This window comes from Lobosporangium transversale (genome assembly GCF_002105155.1).
Source record: "Lobosporangium transversale strain NRRL 3116 chromosome Unknown BCR41scaffold_1, whole genome shotgun sequence".
Taxonomy (NCBI): domain Eukaryota; kingdom Fungi; phylum Mortierellomycota; class Mortierellomycetes; order Mortierellales; family Mortierellaceae; genus Lobosporangium; species Lobosporangium transversale.
This window is the reverse complement of record NW_019028979.1, coordinates 646,182-671,795: the sequence shown is the minus strand read 5'-3', so window position 1 is coordinate 671,795 and position 25,614 is coordinate 646,182. Positions and strand designations below refer to the sequence as shown.

The following is a 25,614-nucleotide window of genomic DNA, read 5'->3' as shown; positions in this document are numbered from 1 at the left end:
GGGGTTGCATTCAAAGCTTACATTCGATAAAGATTAGACATGGTTCTGGAGTGATGCGATTTTATTTAATTTACAGATGATTCTAGAATCAAATCGACCGTGGTGATGATTCACCGCTTGCTAGCCAGCGCATCATTAAAGCACCGATGTAGGTCATCCATTCATCCAGTCCTAACGTGGGTGGCATATCATTCCAGGCTAAATCAAGATCATCGGACTCTCGCTCTTCACTTCCACTTCTGACTCCATAGTGAGCGTGTTCGGCCTCTACTGCATGACCAGGCTGCTGGGATGTACAGGCCTTTGTTGTTAAAGAGGGCTCAGCACGGGCAACTGCCCGATGTGTTTGAGCATTCGTAGACCAAACTGTATTGGATTGAGGCCCTCCACCATACGTGTTTCCTCCACAGCTAGTCTGACGCCCATGATTCTGATCTGGGAACGTGATACTGCTGGGCATAGAAAAAGGGTCCAACATCACATCCTGTTGACCGGACATGGACCGGGCTTTATCGAATGCTGGACTTGGCGGAATTGTATGTAATTTATGCCCGAGTGTTGTCAGTGTCATGGGGCTTGCCACTCCCATGACTCCAAGAGCTACATTCTTGGGATACACTAACGAGGCCGTCTCGCTAATTAAAGTGCCACGAGCCGTACTCTGAATATGTGGGTCACCGAACGTTGCTGTGGAAATAAGCATCATTGGGTCAGCGTCAAGTGGCCGCTGATGTATTAGTGCATTCATGCTGGCGAGACGCGGTGAAATGGTTGATGAAGGAGTGGAGATAGAAGGAGACGATAATCCTGAAACAGGTGATTGCTCCGTAAATGATCTTGAGAGATTTGGGGAATCCATTGAGATATCCATGGCGCCGTCGTTATCTTGCGAAAGCTCCGGGCCGCGAAACTTTGTTTCATAATGCTCTATGTCGTCCTGACTATCGTAATCCAGAGAGTGGTCGCTCATTCTTGCCTGCATCTTTTTAAATTCATCGTCCGTAGCTAGCAATGACTGAATAGCCATTACTTTCGATCGACATTGCTGTCGTAGATGGTCATGAGTCTCTCGTGGGACAGCCAGAGCCTTGTCGCAGTTGGATGTCTCCATTGCCCATGGAGGCATTGACGGCGCGGTCTGAAAAGAGTCGTTCTCTATGTCCTTTAGACTTACATGCTTAAGATCTAACAAATCTTCAAGGACCTTGGCACGACGAGCTGCGCTGAGCCAGTGTGTTGACAAGTGTTTTAGGGCATCGATGCAACGCTTCAGATCTGTTTTGGCAGTGTGTGCGTGATTGGATGATCGAGATAAGATTGATGGTGTATCAACAGGGTTGGCGCTAGTGATATTGGATGGACGCCTTGTACTAGGGATATTAATGAAATGAATTATTCCTGCTGAGAAAATAGCATAAAGACAGCTAATGAACATGGATGTCAAAGCCTTGGCATTCATCAACATCGCTGTTATATCAGTGATTGTAGCTGCAGCTTGTGTGCAGAGTGACGCAGACGTCGGGGAGCTGGGAATTTCTGGTCGGTGAAGGAGGATGATCAGCGTATTGTAGGTCATATGTAGGAATAGCCCAAAATGACAGGAATCGGAAGTAGGGTTCTGCAATGATTCGGGGAGTTGCTGTCGCCACTCTGTCAATGACTTGTCCAACACTGAGAAGGCTGCTGGGCTGATATCCACGTGATGGCCATTGCCCTCACTGACTACATTCAAAACAGAAGGATGGCCATCATTGTACTCGTCACACTGCACCGCCCTTGCCTTGATAAATTGCATGATGTTTCCCTGAATCCTAGAGAGCGCTATCAGATGTACGAAATTGGGGATCAATGATATTGGCTCTGTATACAATGCCTCCGACTCAACTTTTTCATGATGGCTAGTATTGTCGGATTGCGGATATCCAGTCTCACAATCCTGTTGCGTGATAGTGAGCGGTCTATTTATTTACAATAGCGGGGACCAAAAAAAAAAAAAAAAAAAAAAAAAACTATCAACACATATTAACAAGGGAGCAATCCAGGCGAGTATATATTTGTATCCTTAAAAGACATGACTGGTTTACCTTCCAAGACCGGCGCAGATTAGCCGCTCTACAACATAGCATGACCACCATGTCCTCTTCCGAAGTTCTGCTGACAGGCGATCACGAACCTGATCCTGCTCTGGTAAGTCTTTATTTAGCCCCAGATCCTGCGCCATACGAATAGCCATACCAACATAAAGCCAAGCACGTTGACTTTCACAAAAACCCATCTGCTGGATTGACATGAGAAGGAGGGCCTGCACAGTCCGTATTTGGGAATGATCGTACTCTTCCTTGATGAGTTGCTTGGCTCGTTCGTAAAAGACAGTGCAGGGAGGCCGATCTGTACCAGGCTGAGGGGTTCGGAAGATTGGGTTGTCGCTGAATCGAGACGATAGCCCAAGGATTGCAAATAGTAGATGGGGTGGCGAATACTCGCGTTGATGAATTTGCTCATAGAGGCTTCTCTGATGAAGAATAGGGAGTACTGGATGAACAAAGCGAAAGTGAATGCTCAACAAATGATCCATGACATCTGGTGAAGGCAATATGATGCCTGTTTCATTATCCATGCTTTCTTGTGGCATCGGCATGTATCCTGTGAGAGGATTGACTTGCGAAAAATGCCTCGAAGACAGGGAGTGGCGGTTTTGGTCCAAATCTTGCCCCGCAAATGCAAGTTTAGTTTCATTTCTGTTTGAAGTGAATGAATGACTATTTGGAAGGGTGTTTGGGTATGGTGGATAATAGGGATGTGTCGCAGCGACCGGTTCATGTCGATGCAGCTGCTGCTTTTGCTCAACATGAGTAGTTTGATGGTCGTACTCCTGCTGATATGAGGCGTACTGTTGATGAGAGATTTTCGAAAGTCCTTGAGGAGTATATAGGTCAGTAGGACTTTGATTTTGTATACTGCGTTGGTGCTGATTCAAAACATTAAAAGTCCCAGGTGAAATTGTTGCTGGATTCTGCTCCGGTACTTTTCCGAACAAAGCTTCTGACGCTGTTGGGGCTGATTCTGATACATTGGAGGCAATGTCTATATTCTACATGGAATAAAACATTGTGAGAAATGGCAAGATCCATGATGGGAGACCGGCATCATAACCAGTTTGAGAGACGAGGTGTTAAGCAATAAAAATATATAACATACATTGTTATTACGATTACTATTATTGATCTCTTCATAAGCTTTGGATCTGCGTAATTTGAGTCCTGTCATCTCTGCCTCACGTGCCATGGCATCGAGCTCAGCTCGGACTATTTCTGCGCGAGGGTCCTTGTCCTTGATAAGACCGCCAAGAAGCTCCTCCATTCGATGAAGCCGTGCCTCAATAGCCTCGATGTAACCTGCATTTTTTTTTTTTTTTTTTTTTTTTTTTTGAAAAAAAAGGTGGTGTTGGCAGCTGCATACTTGCCCCTGAAAATTCTTACAGCTTAATTAAAACTATACCTTTTGGAGGACCCCGCTTCTTGGTTGGGTCATTGTAGGTGCCTGCATTCCGGTGCGATAAGCGGTATTAATAGGCAGGACACATTAATATGATCAGAGACATTAAGGGCTGAGTATACCAGCAGCCATTTGAGGGCTACACCTACATTCATATTTAAACGTCTGACAATTGGTACAGAGTGGATGAATTGCATCTATCACCAAAAAAGAAGCCACAGAGGTTTTCACTATGTCAGTTTATATCAGAAATAAATAGCCCCAATTTTTTTTATAATGTGCCTGCATAGTCCAAGAGTCAACTAGGAGGATGCATGAAGTAGGTATTATGTTAATCTAAATCCGATGATACATTTTGGTATATCCAAATGAATAGCTAACTTACCGCACTTGACCTTCTTCCTCCGACAGGAGTCGCAGGCCTTTATGGATGGGTGGCAGAGGAAGAGACAAATGATTATGAGAATCTCCTAGCATGATAGCCGCTGCTGCTTTATGTCACGATTCCTTTGAAACGTACCTTGGAAACCCTCAGGCGCTTATTGTCCGTCATTTGAAAAACGAAGGGTAAAAATGACAAGGCGAATAAGAAAAAAGAAGTACGATATGACGAACGGACACCAAGGCAAGTAAGAAAGATAAGAAAGAGGTGTCAAGTATTGAAGAATCCGAGATATAAATCCCTCAAAGCAATTAAAGAAATTAAAGAAGACAATGAGAGGAATGGAAGAGGGAAAGAATGTTGATGGATGGTAACGCGAATGAGACCGCCAGGAAGGTAAGCGAGGGCTGTGTAAAAGGCAGTGAAAAAGTAGATGCCAAAAGTATGGACCAAGAGAACTCAAAGCGGAAGATGGCGGGACGATGAGCCTCAAAAAAAAAAAAAAAAAAAAAAAAAAGAGAGAGAGAGGAGAGAGAGAGCGACGAAAGAGAGAGACAAGAGAAAGGAGAAAATGGAGGCAGTTTTGCTAGCTTGCATGATGAAGCAAGTTCCCTCAACCCTAAATAAAATAATGTTACAGCTGGAACACAAAACGCATCAAACTTCTTTCTTTCACACAATAAGCATCAATGCTCTTGGATACAAATATATTTCTTTATTAACACTATTCCTGCACACAATCTTCTCAACTCTACGCTCCTTCTAAAGTTGAATATAAAGAAAGAGAGGTAAAAGATGCGAGAAAGTATGAAACCTTACATCTTCAGACGATTAGAAAGCCAAAAAATAATAATAAAAAAAAGACTTTTTGAAGCCTTAAGATATGATTAGGATAAGGGGAAAATGGAGACTACATTCAGTCAGAAACAAAAGTGAGCGGAAGAAGATCTGCCGAGAAAAGGAAAAGGAGCAAATCGGAGGGAAGAGGGAAGGATAAACATTTTGCCATGCAGCTGTCTCGCAATTTTTGTATTAATTTAGCACTCGTTTTTCTCTACGATATCTAATGGTTATGATAACCTTGCTACCAGATTTACTTATCAAAACCTTGTGGTGGATAGTGCACACTTCTTGAAAGGCGTAGGCAGTGCTGGTATCACCGATCTCACTTTTTCGGATGTCATGCATGAAAGACGCTGGTCTTTGTGAGATTCTATTTTATATGTCTTTTCTTTCCTAGCTTCGCACCCTGTGCATGTGCAATAGACTGATGGCTATTATTCTATCGGTTTCTTTATTATTACTCTTGCTTTCCATGTCCACAACACTCGTTCTTTGTTTGGCTATCCAAAGTTGACGCTTTAGAAGAAGTATATTTAGTTCAGCATTTCTAACTCAAAGCTTACATCGAAATCCCTCATTAACAGATTTCAGAAACGACATTGAGATTGTTTAAAATTGTTTAAGCACGTTGCTGCTTTAAATCAAGGCCGTTTCTATGAAGACCCGAAAAACAAAGAGACTAGGGGCTACGAAAGAAGCCCTGTAATCAAACTTGGGTGGCTAGTAGCAGAGGGGAGCCTCTGATTTATTGAGCATTGATGATATGAATGCTAATTGTTACAGACAGGACATGAAAGAGTTATGAAAAGCACCTCTCATTGTGGATTAAAAGACTTGAAAGAGAGAATGCCAGAGTGGATCACAGTTGGGCCGAAGAGGTCAGTAAGGTGATTAATTTATTCGCCAACAGTCCTTTCCCATGTAATCGCTACACACGAATAAACAACTAGCACAAAAGTATAGGGGGAATAAATGGGAAAATGAACAAGAAGCGCTAAATGCATGTGCCAAATTCAATACTTCATTCGGATGTAATCGCCACCAATTTCTAAACCTTAAAATATACTTCATTTGACCTTCATACTTCACACTTCACATTTCACACTTCACATTTCACACTTCACACTACATTTTTGCAACTGTATTGCATTCTACTGCAAGGAATTAAAAATTACAATTTAGACACAATGTGTGGCAGGACAGCCCAAGGCCTGGTAAGGAATGTCAATAATTAAAATACCTCTGATGCACATTTAAAAAAAACCCTTTCTCCGACGTTCTTATGACTAAACTAATAAATATTGTTTTGTACAATATAGGCTCCCGCTCAAATCCGACAAGAACTTGACAAGACCTTACCAAGCAAGCCAGCTGACTCATGGATAGGGGAAGACAAGTACCGCACTTCGTAAGTGGACTTTATTGCAATTACTATGGCTTTTATTCAGACAATCCAATAGCCAGATAGTAGAGAAGGATATTATACGCGAGTTTAATTTACATATCCCTTAATTGTCCCATCTATTAGGTATAATGTAGCGCCAACTCGTTATCAGCCCGTGGTCCGCGCAGACCCTAAAACTAACTCATATGTCGTGCACTTGATGGTAGGGACTCCAAATCACACATGAGTTGCATTGAGTAATTGACCGAGATCAACCTACCCACCAGAGATTTTTTTTTATTTTTTTTTTATTTTAGCGATGGGGATTGATTCCGAGAAATACAAAGTCTATGCCAGATTATAGTTCAGTTCTCAAGTCCATTAATGCGCGGGATGATTCCTTATCCATGGGACCTACAGGCAAACCCATGTTTAGCCACTCAAAGAATCAGAAGAGGTGCATTCTACTTGCAGAAGGGTCAGTTAACTTATCCTGCTCTTTTTTTTTTTTTTTTTTTTTTTATTATTGGCCATGCACCCGAATTCATTTCTGTTCTTAGGATATTAGCTAACTTCCGTCTTTTTTATTATTATTATTATTATTACTTGCCACTATATCCAGCTTCTACGAATGGCGAAGGCGTGGAAAAGAGCGAGTGCCATTTTTTACCAAGCGAAGAGATGGAAAGCTGATGCTTATGGCTGCCATTTATGATGTCGCGCAGATTCAAGGATACGAAGAGCCTCTTTATACATATGCAACCATTACTACCAGAGCTTCTCCACAACTTGACTGGCTTCATGATCGCATGCCCGTCTTGATTCCCAATGATGGTCTTGAAAAGATCCGTATGTGGTTAGATCCTAACTTACCTTGGAACTCAACTCTGGAAGCGATGCTAAAGCCCTGCGATGAATTTATACAAATCGAGGATGCCAATGGAAACGGAGGAGCACAAAGTATCTATGTCTTGGAAACATACCAAGTAGATGAAAAAGTTAACAGTGTGAAGAATGACTCGCCGGATTTTGCAAAGCCATGGAACTCAAGCTCCAATGAGAAGACATTGAATCGATTTCTTGTCCCTAAGACAGCACTCGGTGACGCTCCACCAGAGCATATATCTTCAACCAAAATCGCCAAACAAGAGAGTGAGCCTGAAAATAACCAGCAAACTGGAAAGTTGGAGCAGAAGGAAAATATTAGTCAGCGTAATGATTCAATGAAACAAGAAGAGATAGAGGGAGAACAGGTGCGATCGGAAAATCAAAACAAAGCGATTGATGCGCCACAGGGTGCATTAAACTTAAACAAAATGTCTGATCAGGATATAGTCGAAAGCATGAAAAGTGAAGATTTAAAACTAGCTCTGGAGTTGTCTCGACAAGAAGAAGAAAAGAATGGGAATCAGCAAGTTGCTGACAAAAACCTTTGGTCAAAATCTGACCCTCGGGAAAGGCAGGCAAGCAAACACAGGGAGCCCTCTGAATCTGTCGATTTGCTAGAGAGGAGACGGATCGAGCTACAGCAAGAGGAAGAGGAAATGAAAAAAGTGCTTGAGATGTCGCGTCTACAGGCTATTGCCGATGGGCATGAGGATACTGAGTGGCATGACAGCATATATCCGGAATGTAACGATCCACTACAAGATTTGGATAAATTGGAAGATGATGAACTGAAAAAGGCCATTGCTGCTTCATTAAATGAAACGGACAATGCTATTGAACCCTTGCAGCCACAACAACCTGCCGCAACATCCAGGTCGATAGAATCCGCAACATCACCTTCGCCGCGGTCGAAAATAGCGGGAACAACTTCCTCTCCTACGACACCCAGGAAGCGAAAGCCAGGTTCAGGCGCGAATACTCCGGTGTCTCCTGTAAAAAGTAAAAAACGAGGCCAAGATGCCAAGATCACGCATTTTTTTCACCAAGCTACTTCATGACTGCCAATTGGTCTTGTCATTCTATTTTCATTTTGAGATATCAAACACATGTGTGTAGTGGTTTTTACAATGATTGTAGAAATGTCCTTACTAAAACGCGACAGATACACTATGCAATGCAGTGCAAGTTATTGATAGAGTAAGAGTATTTATTTCATTTTAAAGCATCTCTCTGTCCTTTTCAATTAAAGAAAAAGGTATCGGGATCCTTGTACTTTGCCATTATCACGAAAAGCGAGGGGAACTGACAGAACGACATCTTAGAAGAGGGTCACGTATCCGAATCTGTCATTGTAGCCCTTAGTCTCCCACTTGCTCTTGGACAATTGTGCATCGACTTTCTCCGCAATCTCTGGACGGGACTTGAGGACATCATCGGCCTAGCACAGTGATTCCAATGTATGAAAAATATACAAGTTTAAAACCCCTGTTTGATTCGAATTCCAGTTGTTTCTGACACTTAAAAGCATCAACTCTCGGCTTCGCTCATGTAATGTCCTGAATATATCCTCTCTCCTGTTGGAGTTGTTGCCTTGTGAACCGACCTCAATATTTTTACTAAACGTGGATAAGACAACTTTTATATAAAGCGCCACTTTTCGGTGATATTTTATATCCAATGCGAAATATGAAGAGCAACATCTGTGATGCTTTCATTTCCTGAAAACTCTTTACGGAGTGACTTAATCTAGCGGTTGAGTTTGTACGTCAGAAGTAAAATAGTGAATATAATGATGCTTACCGTAAGTTCATCGATAGGACGAGAGGTCTCAATGTTCTTTAAAGTAGCCTGGAGATCAGCAAGTTCAGACTCGACCTTGGTGGCGGTAGTCTTGGCACGCTCGAGCTATGGTATCGGTTGGAAGCAAAACAACAGAGTGTACAGTTAGTGGGTTGACGCACCAAACAACAGAAAAAAATAAAAAAAAGTGATGGCGACAGTGATGGAGCGAGAACGCTAGTATTTCATCATTTCGCATGTCCAGCGCCCAAGATCTAATAACTGGGTGGAAGATATTTAGAAAAAAAAGCGTTGCCAATTTTGAAGAGTTGGTGTCTTCCGTAAGTCCATGGCTTCTGAAATAATAATAATAATAATAACTATCCCTGTCTCCTGCTACAATTCGATACTAATATACAAAGACATACAGCCTTGGCTTCAACAGCCTCGATAGACTTAATCTGCGCCTGAACATCATAGGAAGTAGGCTTGAAGGACTTGAAAGTCTGCTCAAGCTCATCAACGACAGCTTGATTCTTAAGAACCTTCCTGTAGTGGGCAAAGTTGACAGTGGTCTTCTGCTCCTGAAGATCAGCCAAGACACGGCGGGCCTCCTCATTGCGCTTTCGAAACGCGGAAAGGGCAGCAACGGTCTCGGCTTTGAGGCCAAGAGAAGTGGACAGCTTAGTCCAGTCGATATGAGTAGCAGCAGCCTTAAGAGTAGACATGGTAAAGGATGGATGTGAAGATTAGACGAGAGAGGATCACATCAGACATTTATCCGATTTATAACATCGCATTCATTGCACACGTGATTTATTAATTTTTTATGTAACATTTTCTGCGCCAGAATGTTGTTCCTTTTCGCTACTTCAGTACTTCAGCTTACTGAGACATCCTAGGAACTAGACGGCAAGAGTGACAATGATGTTGGCAGTGGTGTTGGTGGAAATGAAAGTGGTGGCGTTGCACCTTAAAATCCGCTTCCTTCACTAGGTTATGCGAAAATATCAAGTGTTGATTTATAGCTCTTGAGGACTGAGGAAGATTGGTGTTCAATATATGCTACGAGCCCTGTATACGGAATATGCCATGAAATGGCTGTTTAAACCATTTATGCCGCCACCAGCGCCCCTGAATTCCTACTGAACCAAGCTGATGGGAAATGATGACACAGTACAATCCCTGAGATTTGAAGCTAATATCTTTTTAATAAAAAAATAAAAATAAAAAAAGGGCACAAGATTTGAGTGTAAGTGAATACTCCCTTCTGAGCGGTCTTCAACTAGACGCGTACTCTAGTACTACAGTTTCATGTAAGTCAATGTCCACACTAAATGAAGAACTCCAGCCTGCTATAAGCGGCACTACACACTGCGCTCACCAGGTATTTTGCAAAGATATGTTTAACATTTATACGTACACCGAAAAATAAAGCAAAATCTAACTGCGCCAGATCATGCACTGGGCATCGTAAGGTTGATGAGTAGTATGGAAGAATGATAATAAAGCAGGGCTTATCTGTGACGCCATCATTCATCGCGATTCTTGCGGTGTCCGCAGCATAACCGTGATTGACAGAAGCTATATTCTGCCTAGATAAAGATTGGGTCCAATGCGATGATACACTGCCGCGAGCCATACCAGTCGTCAGATGCATGCATGAAGCAATGAATTGATTCGCTATAAAAATTTATAGATTTTACTGCAAATGAATGCTTTCTAATATCCATTTAATGTATTTGCAATCAAGTTACTTTTTAGACGCCGCTACAGACACTTTAGATGCAAGAGGTACAGCCTCCGGAATTTTGGTTGTCAGCCATTGCTCAAGAAGGGGCTTGACCGGTGGTCCTCCACCGTCCAGACGCTCTCTAAACCGGAACACGATTGACGTTTCGTTCTTGTCTGGATTCAATAGATCTTTGTTAAATCTGCGCGGTGCCATAAATATATCAAATAAACAAAAACAAAAGACGGGTCAGGTTTAAAAATCCAACTAATAAATTACAAAGCAAAGACGCAGAAGAATATACCTTGATAGATGCTGGCTCAAAACTGCCTTCATTATAATCATACTCTCGTCACCAACATCTACAACTTGAAACTCTGACTTCTCGACATTTTCTTTCCACACATCAATATCTGCACGCTCACCTGAATGAATCAGCTTAATTTGAAAATGATTTTCAAATAGTACTACAGCGCAGTTTGGGTACATGTAATAAGCGTTATTTGGCCCGAAAGCAATCGAAATAGTCGGGAAGTGCAGAGGAAAAGTCGCCGTATTGTTGGTGTAGAGATTTTTGGTTGCATATAATGAAAGTCCTTCATCTATCAGACTAACTGTGGAAACAGCAGCGTCGTGTCCAACTTGATATCTAGGGTTACTGGCAAGAGATTTGAGAATCGAAAGCTTTGTAGCTGCTGACATTGCCAAAGGTGACTTAACGGTTGATTGCGAAGTGGTTCCGATAGTCAGAGGATTTGGGTTTGATATATTTGATGTTATTGTGGTCCCAGGCTTGTGAGCCATGGTTTGCGTTGCCGCAGGAATGGGTGTGGGGGTTGCAACAAGTATACTGGCTGGCTCCGAGAGGATTTTATCGGAGGTGGGGTCAGCAAGACAGGTAGTGGAGCTTGTTGTACCAGTGATTTGTGCTGACATTGTCTTGTTAGGCGATCCCATGGCTAAAGATATAGCAGCTTCAGTTGCCTTTGATTGAGGAGCTGGTACTTCAATGACTATATTTTTTTCACATTCCTTCTGTTTAGGCTTGCTCTTTAATTTTTCTTTAGCTTTTGCCTTCTCCTTTTCTTTATCCTTCTCCTTCTCCTTGCTCTTGTCCCTATCTTTGTCTTTCTTCGAACTGGCGACAATTTTACCATGAGGCTTAGATGACTCTCCAATTTGATTAATGGGGACCATTTTAGGCCCTATCGTTGTATATGAAGGTCACACAAAAAATTGGGTATATAAACATTGGGCTTCTGCGATGCCATTTCCAGAATAGTCAAAAGCATAATGCCAATCTTTTCTTTACCTTTACTAATACTTCTCTTTTTCCCTGACGAGGTTGTTTCCCCATAAACTGTCTTTAGCATTTTTCCATCTGTACTCAATGCGGATGAGTTTTGCTTCCTTATAGTGCTAGAAGCGCGTTTGCTCGACATTTTTGGCTCAGGTCGCAGCTCAGTCTCAGTTCCGGGGTTATCTACAAATAATAATTGCTCTGCATGTCGGACTAAACCCTGCTGCATACGAACAGCGGCCTCAGCTGTAGTTGTTAGGGAGTCAGGAGGTAAAATGGTAACACTAAGTGTTGTTGTAGGGATCTTTTGAAGCGCTAATGGCGTTGGTTGTGGCGGTGGGGGTGGAAGTTTCCTCGAGACAGGTAGTGGTGCGGGGGTTGAGACTGAAGTTGTCCCAGGCGTCTGAGCTAGGCCAGGTTTTTCTCCAGGATTTATAAAAATCTTTCCTTGTCTCCATTTCACTCCACAGGCATTGCAGAGTGTATGCGGCCCCTCAGGGCCACGTCTCCATGTTGGTGTCGAGGTTACTCCACAGTAAGCACACTGCTTCTGATGAGATACCGAACTTGATGCAGCATTGCTACTACCTGCGCTGGTTGTCTGTGTATTCTTTTTAGTCGTCATCGCGTTTTTATGGCTAAAAGGCCCGACTTGATCCAGCTCAGCTTTTGATCGCTTTGTTTTCCCAAATGTCTGCTGTTCCACCTACAATTTTATAAAAGAATAAAATATCAGCCTTTTGCTTTTTATATTAAAACAAAAGAAGCATTTTTGAATGTTTTCCAAATAGGCAAATGAATAAATAAATAAAAACTCACTATATCGTCAGGTTTCCGCTTTGACGGTTCAAACTTCTTTAATGGGTCCACATGATGATCGGAAAGTTTTTTGAAGCCCTTATGTTGTAACTGGTCGTCCGGAAAATCTAGGGGAAGATTATACTGAACGTAGGTTCGAGGCGGAATGCTCTTCATCTTTTCCAACATAAGTCGATATGTCAATGCTGGGTCGCTGATGGACTGTTGAAGTCCCACCCAAAGCTCATTGGTAGCTTGAAGAATAACGACAGTTGTGGCCTGGCCAGATCTGGAGGCAGTCTCTGAGCCAGATCCTAATCCATACGCGCCTGCACATGATTCCTCTGTCGTTGGTAACCAGAATGAAGCGGAGATTTTGGCGGTATCGCAGCCTTCAATTGACGTGAACTCAAGCGATGACTCGTGCGGAAATAGCCATCGTACACCAGGGTTCTCTCTGAACTCAAAAATTACTTGATACATCGGTCGTTGCGGCTTTGCAGCCGGTGTTTTGGCTTTAGCATCTATGGATGTTGGTGTAGTCGTAGAAGGCTTCTCTGCCGGTTCTATCAACGATTTTCCTTGTAAAGTATCATCTTCCATTGCAACAACTGGTATACTGGGTGTGCATGTTTCAGCTGATTGTAGATGGTGTACAACGACCGGTTGGCTTTTCGAATCATCGGCTAATGATATGTTTGTGGATTTATTATCAATATCCATATCTCCATCCATGAGAGTGTCCGATACTGATTCGGACAGCTTTTCTTGTGCAGATAAGTTCCCCGGTTGAGCTTCGATCAGCCCATCCATACCTTCCGGCGCTGTTGTCCCTGTTGTCCCTGTAGGTACGATATTGGTCAACGTGGATGATGACTGAGGAAATTCCTCAGTCGGTAGTGCTATGGCGTCAGTAGTCGTGCTAAGAGCTGCAGTCGCAGGGGGAGGTGATGAAGGAGTTGGTGGCGATGGGTTGTATACTGTAAAAAATTTTGTATCAAGAAACATATGTGGCCCGATACAGACGGTGCAAAGTCCAACAGGCGTCACTTCCGAAACGTATTTTTTACCGCCAGGTCCACGCACGGCAGACTCAGGTGTGAATCGTGCAAAAGCTGTGTGAGTCCAGGTATGTCGCGATTGCTTCAGCGTTGCCTGGAGGAGTACGCTATAAAGACCCAGGAAGTGCTTGTGAGTGTTACAACTTCGACATTCATTGAGGATCGGATGTAGGGTCAATGACAAGAAATTAAATCGTCTCGTTGAGAAGCCGCCTACCTACCTATCAGCTACGCTCATAGTAGGGACTCGATCCATTGCGTCAGGCTGCAAGCTGGTTGGATAGATAACTTTTGATGCCTTAATAGCCTCTGTGGTTTGTTTGTTTCGTGGTGGCGTTGCTAAAGTTCGTTGGAGGGTTGAACTGTTGGTCATGGCACTTATTCAAGTGCACTCAATAAGATTATTCTAATACAGCAACGATTGATAATATGACTGGAATGAGCTAGAATAAGAATTAAAAGATACTGGCCGGCTGATGCTAGAAGTTAGATCAAGGAATGCTGATCTGTTGGTGCATTCCAATGAAATGCTACATTGTCTGCTCTTTCATTGACGATGGTGAAACTAAAATATATTTCTATTTTAAAAACGATGATTGAATTTCGCGTGACAAGCTTGTATTTTTTTTTTTTTATGGTTTATTTTTGCTTCTCAATTTTACTCTACCACCTCAGGCACTTCGCTCCGGTCAACATACCCGATCCTGTCACGACAAAGTGCTGACGCAAGATCTAGGTCGTATTCATCACAGTCATGCCTACTGATATTCGCATAAGTCGACGTATTCTTACGTCGTTGATTCTCTGTTGTCTTTATGAACAGCCCCAGAACCTCTGTTGAAAGCACAAAATCCATACAGGTATTATGTGCTGCATATTGCACTGTCAAGAATCCAATTTGGTATTCTTGATTATACTCAAGCGAACCTTCGCGCGGAAAATCCAGCTGAACAGTGTGACATTGTCCTTGTCCACGGTTGCGCTGACGTTCACGTTGTTGATGCCCTTGTACTGATTCACCAGAGCCATGGAGTGGGGAGGTCGTAAATACACTACTGTTCCCGCTGTTACCCTCGCTACCGAGACCAGAGTCGTCACTATACGATGGTGGCTTTAACTCCTTGGTAGAATCTGACTCATCTAAATTATCATCTAGAACATCAATGCCTTTGCTCCACGACTTGCCCTTCGTTCTCAGTTGGATATGATTTTCGTCCGCGTTAATATTTCTGCTGGTAGAGTGGCTAATTTGGAATGAAAGGTCTAGTCCTGCACGAGCTAATTCATCTTCTGCTGAAGCTGCTTCCCCAGCCTCGGTCACTGCGAGCTCCTTTGTACATGGCTGTAGCCGACGAGCTGTGAGGGCAGTGTGAAATAATGTATGGGAATTTGAGATTAGTACGTCCGCATCTTCTTGCCCGTGAATCAGCAGCAGCGGAGACTTTATAGTTTCGACAGCTTGGACAGTTTCAAAGCGATCCATCAATCTCAACTTGAAATGGTTTAAAAGGAACGGAAAGCGGGCAAAAGGTCGGACAATAGGGATTTTTCTGTATGCCGTCATCATGTCAGGCATTGAAGTGAATGCTGCATCAAGTACCATGGCTAAAGGTGCGATTTGCTGCTCCTCAAGTTGTAGGCATAAATTGGTTGCAATTCCTGAACCGAGGGAGTGCCCATAGATAATAACTTTTTCACTCGCTACCCGCTTTGTTACCCATTGCCAGGCTGCAAAGGCGTCCATTTTGAAACCTAGCTCAGATGGAAAGCCCTCCGAATCCCCGTAGCCTCGACAGTCAATAGTGATGATATGAGCAGAAGGCAATGCTTCCTGAATACCCTTGTATGTCGCGATCCTATTAGATTTCCCTCGATCGCCTAGAAGGAAATAGTAGATGAGGCTGAGTGGTTCTGTGCAAAACATTTGGCCTGTGCGCAACACATTCAAGGCTATTAAATTAATACATTAGACGCACCCACTTGACCATGAAAATATAGAATAACTTTATCTGCTGTCTTCAAGGCTTCCTCAAAAATGGATTCTGTCTGCTCGTTGATGAAGATGCCATAGCCGCTATCAGAGTTTCTTCCATTATCAAGACGAGGAGAAGCGGGTTCGTTTGCATGTATCTTTTCCAGAACAGTCCTAGGTGTGTTGATAGGTAGGATATGCCAAGCTCCAAGCTGCAAGTTGTCTGGTGTGGATATCCGGATATTTCGCGTGCTAAAGGCTATTGAGGAGTCATATTGAAATATACGAATGTGAGCATAGTTAGATGTCAAGAAAATAGTCGCTATGAAGAGTTATCAGTAAAATAAAAAATGAAAGTAATAAGACTCACGTCGGAGTGTATATGCTTCAGGAGTGAGCAACCTTGCAGGGTTTTGAAATCGTAACCAATGAGCGAAGACAAGGTACGCTTGGGTCCATGGCACGAACAAAAGAATGGCGAGTGAAGTCTAGTAATATATAGAGTGTAAAAAGTGTAAATGAGAGTTGGCTAGAAGGAGGAGGAAAATAGGTCCAGCAACTTTAGTATAGGGTGCTAAAGCGGTGAGAGTCGAATACCAAATAAGCGATCAAGAGGAGCACGACACCTAGAATGCACAGGACCAAAGCTGTGGTTAACAGGTTGATGATCATGGCGGTGAATAATTGAGTGCTGAAGGATCAAAAATTGAATGGTAAAGAAATAGCGATGGAACAAAGGACGGATGACATGGATGAGTTTAAATCGAAAACACGAGCAAGCGAATATGACATACGCCCAATTTTACTTTTTTAGCAAAGCATTGAACAAACCTCAATAGGCTCTTCAATTCAAGCACACGGTCGTAATGGTCCTCATATCTGTTTCAACTGCATGAAGCAGGTATAAAAAGGTCAGTAGAACATTGCGCTGGTAACCATGGTATTAAAATGACCTGAATAGTTTATTAATCTACTTCTATTTGCATTGCAGAGCAAATGAGAGTGGAAGTCTGGAATACGGAGGTATTTGCCTCAATCATTTGGAGCAAGGAGTCTAGGGAAGTACCACCATGCCTGTCCCGGTACTACCGATCTGTGAGATGTCGCATACTGTGCATAGATTGCCTTGGAATTCAGGCTTGAAGTGTGCTCGGCAATAGGGACATTGTACACTGGGTGACCCACGATAGATGGGCGTGTACGAAATGCCACAAACCACAAACGAGTTGTACTGATCATAAAAAAAAAGTTAGTCAAGTAATGATCAAGCAAAAAAAAAAAAAAAAAAAAAAAAACTTGCCATACCTGATCATAATCCAGCTGAATCTCATCACGAGGGTTACGCTCCGCAACCTGTTGGATTTGTCGCGCAAGCGTTGCTGCCTGTCCTGGAGGAGCCAGCTCTAACAACCGACGTGCAAATGTCTGCGCAGATTGTAGATTCTTATGCTTATAGCATGCTGTCATTGCTGTACGCAAACTGATAATCATGTGTTTTGGCTGCAGCTGGACCGCTGTGAAGTATGCTGCTAACTCCAACATTCTCTTAATCCCTGCTGCCGACGTGTCATTCTGGACCTCACGACGGCTCAGCTCTACGCTCAATCCAAGTATGTATTCGCGACAGACTCCCACAAGCTGCAATACCTGAGTTTTTTTAAAGCCAGAATTCAATGCGTTTCATTAAATTAGTCTGCAATTTATCAAAATACAAATATACAAAACGTGTAAAAAAAAAACCGCTGCCTATGATGGGCGCCTTAACGTCCTTATAATCATGCTTATATACCTCTTCAGCCTCTGATGCTTGAGTAACAACTGTCAATAATAGAGTATGTAGAATACTTCTGAACAACGTGCATGCCTCTGTGATCTTATTCGACGTTGTCAGCTTGTACGCATCCTGCAACTCCTTGGAGATCAATGACTGGAAATTCTTGACAAGCACAGGCAACGCTTTCCTTGAATCAGTTTCCGTAGGATTGCGGCGAACTGGTAGTGTAATCGGCGGCATGCCTTCATTACCAGTAACAATCGCACGACTGGCCTGGAAAATCGACAAAAAGTGGTCCTTGAGTGGCTCAAAGTTGACTGCACCCACTTGTCGGTTCAAGAGCTGTGTAGAGGAATCCAACATAATAACGATGGTTCTCTATTAGCGAAGTAACCACTATAAACACTTTAACATTACATTCCCTCTTCTATCATCTTCATCCACTTACCTGCATCGCAGACTCAAATGCTCCTGCTGCTACATGGTCCGCTGCCAATGGCGAGTTCTGGCACCAAATTTCTCCTTCGCTCTGCCCAGCAACAGGGATCGTCAGCCCACTATCCTCAGCAACAATAGCTCCAGTCTCCGCATGTAGTTCTGCTGCAAGATCTGCATCCAAATCCCATCCACCCTCACCATCAACGTCAAATCCATCGTTCCCAATTGGTGCCAAAGATGCTCCCTTCTGCTCCACTGCTTGAATGCTAAATTCATCATCCATGCCCCATTGGTCTACTTGGGGTTCCGGCTCCGATGCTGTAAATGGCGCCTGTGGTGCAACACCCTCCATATCTCCTGAGAACACACTTTCAAAGTAGCTGCGCGACACTGAAAGCTGTGGCCAGTTCAGGTCGTGTATACGCATCAGTGGTCGTGGTGGAACCAGCAGTGTACCCTGTCTCGGAAGATCTACAACATCCTCTGCTGTCAATCCAGAGCTTTCTAGAATCTCCTCAGCAATATCGTTCATGCCGTGTGTCTTGGCGGTCAAATATGCCAGCGGGGCTAAAGCCATAATGAAATTAATTAGCAAAAATTAGTAAAAAAACCCCAGTTCGGATGAATTAAAACTTTAAAACCTCTCCCTCCTTCTCTCTTACCCTGTCCAATCTCACGCAGCAAGCGAACACGCTCCTCGACATTGCCTAAAAACAGCGAGTTGTGGAAGCGTGACATGGCATCACCGCGAAGTTCCGCAATCTGGAGCATTCGAGATAGCTTATCTGTGTTTCCAGTTACCAGGTACAAAAACGAAAGTCTGTCAAAGTTTTTGACGCGCTGATAGCACATCTCCACAATTTGGTGATTGCCCTGTCGAAGCGCTTCCTGTGCCAACTTGTTCCAACTTTCTTCCTTGTTGATCGATTTGGCTGTTTCCAATCCTACCTCTAGGTTGCCGCACTCCAACGCCAACTCGAACCGTGTTTTGTCATCACGTACAAAGTGAAGTGCAATCTCAGGGTAGCCCTTCTTTTGCAGATATGCAATGATGGATTGTCCCACCAAGTTGGAGTTACGGATAATCTGCAGAACTTCATCATAGTTGCGCTTCGTCAGCGCCTGCTTGAATCGATACTCAGTTGGATCAATAGAGATCGTTCGTGTCTTGCCATCTCGATCCAGGCAGTAAACGTTCTTGCCCTTGACCCGCGTTAGGTAGATGGGCTGGTCCAATGTACGAATGATTCCATTATCACTATATAATAGAATAAAAAAGTGGAAATGAACAATTAAGAACAGAAATAATAAAATAGTTAATACCATTTCCTTAGCTTATAGTTATCTGATATACCCTCTGCTCTCTTAATAAAAAATAAAAACATTCTCCTACTTACCCCTGAGGAAGTGCGTATTTAATGTGGTTCAACGTCGAGTAAATCAAGATGCCACTGTCATCCCATGCTGCGCTCTTAATCCTGATAGTCTCGTGGATCAAGCATGTCTGTTCCAATGACTTGGTCGCAACCGTGATCGTATGCTTGCTCAGCAGAGCCACATATGCCATGTCCGTCGACCATACGACATACTTGACCGGAGGCGTCGTCACCTCCGAGATTGTCCTCCGCTGCTGAATATCATATAAGATCACTGATGTTGGTGTACTTAACAATAATTGACCCGTACCTGCATAAAATATCTCATTCACCACGTTGGGTGCCTTGAACGATTTTGTACTGTTATTCTGCAGATCGCGAATTGTAATCGTCTGCGCCACCTTTTCAAGGACCGCAAATCGATTGCGCGCAATAAAGATCGCTGAGTTGCCTGATCCTCGCTTGCCCTCATTGGCTGGTTCACGTGCATCTCCGCCATAATCCTTAGGCAAGTTGTACAGCTCATATGTGCCTCCATCCACAGTGGATGTGATCAGCACAGCCCGCTCCGCAGGATTGTACGATAATGCTCTTGGTTGGACAAATTGCGATCCAGCGCGACGCACTGACAACATTGCTGTGTCCTGTGAGGTGCCATAGTCATAGACGCGTAAATATTTGTCCTTGATGTAGAACAAATTTGCTTGGTGTACAGCATAAGCCGGTCGTTCTCTCTCCAATTTGAACACAATCAAGCCGTTGTCATGACCTGCAATTTGATTTATAGGTAAAAAAAAAAAAAAAAAAAAAAAAAAGACCACAGCTATGAGTCAGTGACATTATCCTTATCCACCGATTTCGAATGGGAACAACATATAGCACCACATAAATATTGCTTAACACCTTACCAGCTGCAAACAAGTTGAGCTCAGGATGGGCTGTCAATGCCCAGAATCGGTCGTGTTCCCGGCGAAATGTCTGCACAGCAGTACGCTTTGACATATCCCATACACGGATGGATTTGTCTTCTGCCACCGAAATGATGAGCTCTTGACGCTGATGGAAGATGGTGCATGAAACATTGTTGGTATGTCCTCTGCAAGTATCAACCTCCCAAGCCTTGGTCTCTGAATTAATATATAAAAAAAGGACTCGCGGTTAGCTACCACGCTAATTAAAAGCGGCAAAAAAAAAAAAAAAAAAAAAAAAAGTTACCATTCATTCTCCAAAGCTTAACTTGGCGATCATCACCGGCAGAAACAATCAGAGGCAAGGTTGGGTGGAATGTTGCCCAATTGACACTACGATCGTGGCCTTCAAGGACATATTTCACAACTGCATCGGTGCTTCCAAAAATGTCTGCCTGCTGTGATGCACGGTGCGCACTCTCGTCATACGCAACAGTTCCGGGTGCAGCATTCTTTTTTCTGAGGCCTAACAGCAACAAAAAGGTATGTGGGGAGAATGGAGTGTATAGTGTAAATATACGAGTAAATAATGACAGCTAAGAATACATACACAAAAAAAACTTGCCTGAAAAGTCCCAGACACGAACTGTCTGATCCAGAGATGCAGAGACAATCAAATCCTCTTTAGGGTGAAATTGTGCACTCATAACATAGTGATTATGACCTGTCAGAATGGCGATACAGTTGCGAGACTGCCAATTCCAGATACGAATCGTTTGATCATCTGAACAACTGAGGATCCAAGGATATTCGTGATGAAAGTATACTGTGCGCACATAGTCTAGATGGCCCGTGAGTGTGAATTGGCACCGTCGCGTCTTATAATTCCAGACCTTGATCTTGTAATCATCACCAGCAGATACAAACAAGGGTTGAGAGGGATGGAATGCAATTCCACGGACAGGGCCTTTTTATAGAAGTAAAAGTAGAAGAAGTAGTATACGGCAGAAAAAAGAAAACGATATTATGACTATGAGGCAAATAAAAAATTCATAAAAAGGCGTTCCGCAATTTCTTGTATAATTTGACATTTGACATTTGTTACTGCCTGTTTGTGTGCTTATCTACTATCTAACGATCCGATTTTCTGCTCTGCTCCGTTCTGTAAAGTCTGTATTGTCTGTCTGTCTTTCTTACCATCATGCTCATCAAACCGCTCAAGAAGTGTGCCCATTCTATAGTCCCAAAGTTGGATAGAGCCGTTATGTAAGGCTGCAAGGATCCAAGGTCGTTTTGGATGAAAAGCAATGCCCTTGACACGATTGCTCTTCGACTCGAACTAGGTGAGGAAAAAAAAAATAAAAAAACTTAAGTCCACATGTAGTTGTAACATTGCATAGGCCGACGTTGGCAAACAGAGCAGTTGTGTTTGTAACAAGCCTTGAAACCTTTGTGAGCATTTGCATCTTGAAAGAAGAAAGGGTAGAATAAATGGAAGTGGTAGAGTCTAGTGGGTGTCCGTTGGCGTTTATGACGGTCCCAAGTCTTGTCCTAACTGCTGCTCAAGAATGTGAGAGAAGTAGAAACTGATCAAGAAAGAAGGATCTGGACTATAGTAGCCAGGATGGAAAGATGTAGTAGTCGAATAAAGAAGAATGAAAAAGGTAAAATAATGAAAAATAAGAAGAACGAAGACTGTGAATGTTGTTAGAAATGAGCAATCAACATAAGATGATGAGAGGATGCCATCGTGGCACGCCCTGTCTCGCCTCGACATTCATACATTGACGAGAACACAAATGCCCTCCAAAAAATTGCGAATTCACGTGATTTGAATTTGCCATCGCGAACGCGTTAAATATAACGCGTTTTTTCAGGCGTCATGATTAAAAGTCTAACATGATAAATGTTCTGTTATAGTGCAGCCCCAGGATGAAAAGGTTGTAGAAGCCGAGAGAAAGCAGTAAAATGCTACTGAGTTGGAGAGGGAAGATGAAAGAGATAGCACCAACTTTCAAAATGCTATGGATAACAGTCCCGAGGAAGAATAGTAGAGATACTAGAGAGTGACAATAACGTTGGTTACTTTGCCGAAGTGAGTATTGATTGGCACCTACACGCAAGGTTATTTCATAATTGGGTATCATCAGCAAGTATATATGCATTTGGAGTGACATCAATAAAGATATTGAAGCAAATTTTAGCAGGATGATTCTGCCCATGGTGTTGGATAGAGTGTGTGAATTGCTAAAGCTATGGGTATTGCTGAGATACCCTGTAATGCTCTTTCAGCCAAAAAGACAGCTTTAGTTTCTCTTTCCTACAAGTTCTAAGAAGAATAACTAGTTCAATACACAAAGGTAATTATTACGAACTTTATGAAATGGCTGGGAGCTGTTCAAAGAGAAATAAAGGCAGCCCCTGCGAATGGGAGGCTTAGCTCATAGTTGTCTGGTATACCCTCTGCTCTCTTAATAAAAAGTAAAAATAAAAAGATTCTCCTACTTCTTCCTAAGGATCTAAAGGTGCTCGTGTTGGTCCGTGAGCGTGAACTGGCACCGTCGTGTTTTATAGCCCCAATCCTTGATCTTGCAGTCATCTCCAGCGGATACAAACGAGGATTGAAAGGGATGGAATGCTACTCTTCGGATAAGGCCTGTATAACAGGCGCATAATAGGAATATAATGCGAAATGATATAGGTGATGCCGTTTCATCATCCCTCGTGACTATTTGATGACTTACTACCGTGCTCATCTAACCGCTCGAGGAACGTACTCATCCTGAAGTTCCAAAGCTGGATCAGGCCACTTTGCAAGGCCGCAAGAATCCAAAGGTGTTTTAGTTGAGAAGCAATGCCCTTGACACTATTGCTCTTCGATTCGAAGTAGGCGGGGAAAAATAAAAAAAAAATAATAATAAAAATAATAAAAACTTGTACGCGTGTGATTATAACGTTGTATAGATCAACGATACCAAACAGAGCAGTTGTATGTTTATAAGAACGCTTAGAAGCTTTGTGGACGTCTGCATAATTTTTGTGGTGGAGTCTCTAATCGTCATACGTATTATAATATTTTATTATAAACTTAAAGGACAGGTGTAAATGGAGGGGATATGACGGTTCCAAGTCCTGTCCTAGCTACTGCTCAAGCGTGCGAAAGAAAAAGAAACTGATCAAGAAAGAGGGACCTGAGTTATAGCAGCTTGGATAGGGAGTATGCGATAGTCAGAAAAAGAGCGAAAGAGCGAGAGGCTGTGAATGGTGTTGGATATGGACAGTACAAGATGATGCCATCTGACACGCTGCGATTTAATTGTGCGATTAGAGGTTGTTATGAATATATAGAATGTATGGATCCATTGTAGACACACGGATTCTCTATTAGTGCAAGAGCGTCCATTATATGATGTCATGCGGCGCCTGTAGAATCCAGCTTCACTCTTATCTTCTCGCTTACTCTTGAAACTCTCTTGTAGCCGTTACATTATGTCTCCGTCACTTAAAAACTTCCGCAGATGGGCAACAGAGCATTCCGTTCGTACTGTATTAGAACCTCATACATCTTCTGGCAAAGGAAATGGTCTCTTTATTGATCCTGCCTTTGTTCACCAGTTGAAATCTGAGTTCAAATGTGGAAGTGAACATGAAGGCGAATTGCTGTTTGTGCCTCATGATCTAATTATCTCTCGTTCCCGTGTTCTCAAGCTTCCATGTCTTGCCTTAAAACGTACCTTTGCCGTCCTTAGTACCGACTTGCTTACAGAGCGACTCGTTATCCTTCTCTTCCTCCTTTACCAACGACTACTGCTAGATCATGGAGTATGTGTCCTGGAAGAACCTTTACCTACTTTTGACAATACAACTCCAACCAATGCTGAGAACTTTTCGGCAGCATCGCTCTTTGAGCCGTATATCGCTATGTTGCCTGATGTTTGTACACCAGTTACATTGGACCCGGATCTGGTTCGTGGTTACCTTGCAGGAACATTATTGCTCGACTCTGTTTGCGCTAAACGCTCAAAACTAGAGGCTGAGTTTGAGCTACTGAGTGGCAATCTTGGTGTATTTGACCATTGGGCCATCCGCCCATCGCTTGACAACTTTATATGGGCGGATGCCATTTTTTGGTCTCGTGTGCTGTCATTCCAGACTCAATGGGACAGTGACAAGAGCACCGATGACGGACTGGCATCAAAGCCAGATCACCAGACCGACGATCTACATATGGTTCCTTTCCTCGATTTTGCTAACCACGCGACATATCCAAACATTCGTTGGCAAGTAGATCCGGATGGTCTTCGAGTATGGGCTAAAGAATCGCTACTAAAGGATTTGGATAGCGTTGAGAATGATGAGAATCGAACCAAGTCGAAAAGACGAGAAGTGTTCTTGTCATATGGAAATAAGCCCAACGTGGAGTTATTGTAAGGCTCTTTTATTATTATGGGTTCAAAAGATTTAAAGCCTTGGTAGTAGATGAACACATTGAACCAAGGCTTCATTGCTGTGCTAATAGTTCACTAAAATGTCCTTACTGAATCATGTTGATATAGGTTTCTATATGGGTTCACCTTGCATGATAACCCAACTAAAACTATAACGCTAGCTATGCCAATGGATGAAGATGATCCTTATTATATGCCAAAGGCACACACTTTGATGCGACTAGGCATTCCTCCAAGGATAACGGTTTATATGGATAAGCACGACGGGCCGTGTGATTTGGTAGAGATTTGTAAAGGGCTGTGGATTACTCACGAGTCACAGTGCCTTCTTTGGCTCTACGCCCTGAACGAAGAAGATGGCATTGGGGCTCTAATCGAGGAACCTGATGACAAAATTTGCGTCACTCAGGAGGTTGAAGATGATGAGGAACAAATGGAAGAAGCAGATTTGATGGATGAAGGGTCTGTAGGCCGCCTCATGTTGACAATCCAAGAAACTAAGATTGTTTCGAAAGAGGAGCTCCGTAAAATCATACCAAAACTTGATATCTATCCAGTCTTGATTCTCCGTTCATTGGTTTTGTTGGCCGATCGAGTTGAATTCTATATTACAAGGATTATGGAGACTGGAGATAAGGTGCAAATTGCAGACGATTTAGCGATTGTCCGCGCCATCAACTACGAAATTGACTCGCAGAGCGAGAGCAGGCCGGACACTCCATCCAGCGTAGCCTCACCAAGACTTCCAGCTACAAGAAGACTCTGCAACCATACTGGTGATTGCCTGATGCCTACTTTGTTGGAGCCTGATCAAGAGCACCCGATCACTTGTCGCCAATTTGAGGCTGAGATGCAAATATCAAGTTTAGTGTCTACGATGAAAAGCTATCGTATTGAGGAGATGAATCAATTAGTTCAAATGGGAAACTTTCTAGGAGAGGCACAAACAAGCTGCCTAGAAGAGAGCACGTTCATTCGCGCATATCTTTCAAGAATGCACTCTGAAAACCAAGAAGAGCCTCAGTAGATTTTGAAT

At 43.0% G+C, this 25,614-nt stretch overlaps 7 protein-coding genes across 7 annotated transcripts; 2 read left to right on the top strand and 5 right to left on the bottom strand.

The window, feature by feature from the left end:
• Positions 1–88: 88 nt before the first annotated feature.
• BCR41DRAFT_366517 (fungal-specific transcription factor domain-domain-containing protein) lies at positions 89–3,360 on the bottom strand (the record flags this gene model as incomplete). The annotated part of the gene is made up of 3 exons (XM_022026226.1): positions 89–1,958; positions 2,085–3,091; positions 3,199–3,360. 3 exons carry the CDS (start codon positions 3,358–3,360, stop codon positions 89–91), a joined length of 3,039 nt encoding a protein of 1,012 aa, XP_021886467.1.
• A 2,443-nt stretch (positions 3,361–5,803) lies between these two features.
• Positions 5,804–7,451, top strand: BCR41DRAFT_382741 (hypothetical protein; the record flags this gene model as incomplete). Its single annotated transcript, XM_022027380.1, has 6 exons — positions 5,804–5,934; positions 6,040–6,128; positions 6,249–6,327; positions 6,422–6,582; positions 6,727–7,357; positions 7,440–7,451. The coding sequence occupies exons 1-6, from the start codon at positions 5,908–5,910 to the stop codon at positions 7,449–7,451; spliced, it is 999 nt and encodes a 332-aa protein (XP_021886466.1). The 5' UTR covers positions 5,804–5,907.
• Positions 7,452–8,183: 732 nt separating this feature from the next.
• Positions 8,184–9,499, bottom strand: BCR41DRAFT_330302 (hypothetical protein; the record flags this gene model as incomplete). Its single annotated transcript, XM_022021745.1, has 3 exons — positions 8,184–8,430; positions 8,793–8,897; positions 9,200–9,499. The coding sequence occupies 3 exons, from the start codon at positions 9,497–9,499 to the stop codon at positions 8,311–8,313; spliced, it is 525 nt and encodes a 174-aa protein (XP_021886465.1). The 3' UTR covers positions 8,184–8,310.
• Positions 9,500–10,241: 742 nt separating this feature from the next.
• Positions 10,242–14,241, bottom strand: BCR41DRAFT_344078 (hypothetical protein). The gene is made up of 5 exons (XM_022022421.1): positions 13,884–14,241; positions 12,623–13,769; positions 11,816–12,509; positions 10,808–11,708; positions 10,242–10,705 (listed from the first exon to the last, which is right to left on the bottom strand). The coding sequence occupies exons 1-5, from the start codon at positions 14,033–14,035 to the stop codon at positions 10,525–10,527; spliced, it is 3,075 nt and encodes a 1,024-aa protein (XP_021886464.1). The 5' UTR covers positions 14,036–14,241; the 3' UTR covers positions 10,242–10,524.
• Positions 14,242–14,306: 65 nt separating this feature from the next.
• BCR41DRAFT_344077 (Alpha/Beta hydrolase protein) lies at positions 14,307–16,391 on the bottom strand. Its single transcript, XM_022022420.1, has 4 exons — positions 16,232–16,391; positions 16,005–16,122; positions 15,639–15,893; positions 14,307–15,540 (listed from the first exon to the last, which is right to left on the bottom strand). Exons 1-4 carry the CDS (start codon positions 16,304–16,306, stop codon positions 14,321–14,323), a joined length of 1,668 nt encoding a protein of 555 aa, XP_021886463.1. The 5' UTR covers positions 16,307–16,391; the 3' UTR covers positions 14,307–14,320.
• Positions 16,392–16,570: 179 nt separating this feature from the next.
• BCR41DRAFT_344075 (coatomer WD associated region-domain-containing protein) lies at positions 16,571–21,881 on the bottom strand. The gene is made up of 11 exons (XM_022022419.1): positions 21,579–21,881; positions 21,328–21,469; positions 20,756–21,097; positions 20,438–20,656; positions 20,131–20,349; positions 19,244–19,991; positions 18,509–19,104; positions 17,857–18,413; positions 17,424–17,750; positions 16,940–17,281; positions 16,571–16,865 (listed from the first exon to the last, which is right to left on the bottom strand). Exons 1-11 carry the CDS (start codon positions 21,594–21,596, stop codon positions 16,689–16,691), a joined length of 3,687 nt encoding a protein of 1,228 aa, XP_021886462.1. The 5' UTR covers positions 21,597–21,881; the 3' UTR covers positions 16,571–16,688.
• Positions 21,882–23,581: 1,700 nt separating this feature from the next.
• On the top strand, positions 23,582–25,612 carry BCR41DRAFT_344074 (hypothetical protein). The gene is made up of 2 exons (XM_022022418.1): positions 23,582–24,557; positions 24,687–25,612. The coding sequence occupies exons 1-2, from the start codon at positions 23,620–23,622 to the stop codon at positions 25,603–25,605; spliced, it is 1,857 nt and encodes a 618-aa protein (XP_021886461.1). The 5' UTR covers positions 23,582–23,619; the 3' UTR covers positions 25,606–25,612.
• Positions 25,613–25,614: the final 2 nt, after the last annotated feature.

Excerpts from the sequence above, each read along its gene's own strand:
- BCR41DRAFT_344077 (XM_022022420.1), bottom strand. The coding sequence starts at position 16,306 with ATGATCATCAACCTGTTAACCACAGCTTTGGTCCTGTGCATTCTAGGT. Across the intron at positions 16,123-16,231 it reads TCCTCTTGATCGCTTATTTG|ACTTCACTCGCCATTCTTTT; the intron begins GTATTCGACTCT and ends ATATATTACTAG. Across the intron at positions 15,894-16,004 it reads TGAAGCATATACACTCCGAC|CCTTTAGCACGCGAAATATC; the intron begins GTGAGTCTTATT and ends ACTCCTCAATAG.
- BCR41DRAFT_344078 (XM_022022421.1), bottom strand. The coding sequence starts at position 14,035 with ATGACCAACAGTTCAACCCTCCAACGAACTTTAGCAACGCCACCACGA. Across the intron at positions 13,770-13,883 it reads ACTATGAGCGTAGCTGATAG|CGTACTCCTCCAGGCAACGC; the intron begins GTAGGTAGGCGG and ends GGGTCTTTATAG. Across the intron at positions 10,706-10,807 it reads TTGAGCCAGCATCTATCAAG|ATTTAACAAAGATCTATTGA; the intron begins GTATATTCTTCT and ends GGCACCGCGCAG.
- BCR41DRAFT_344074 (XM_022022418.1), top strand. The coding sequence starts at position 23,620 with ATGTCTCCGTCACTTAAAAACTTCCGCAGATGGGCAACAGAGCATTCC. Across the intron at positions 24,558-24,686 it reads AAGCCCAACGTGGAGTTATT|GTTTCTATATGGGTTCACCT; the intron begins GTAAGGCTCTTT and ends ATGTTGATATAG.
- BCR41DRAFT_344075 (XM_022022419.1), bottom strand. Across the intron at positions 19,992-20,130 it reads GCTCAACTTGTTTGCAGCTG|GTCATGACAACGGCTTGATT; the intron begins GTAAGGTGTTAA and ends ATCAAATTGCAG. Across the intron at positions 19,105-19,243 it reads AAATACGCACTTCCTCAGGG|TGATAATGGAATCATTCGTA; the intron begins GTAAGTAGGAGA and ends TCTATTATATAG.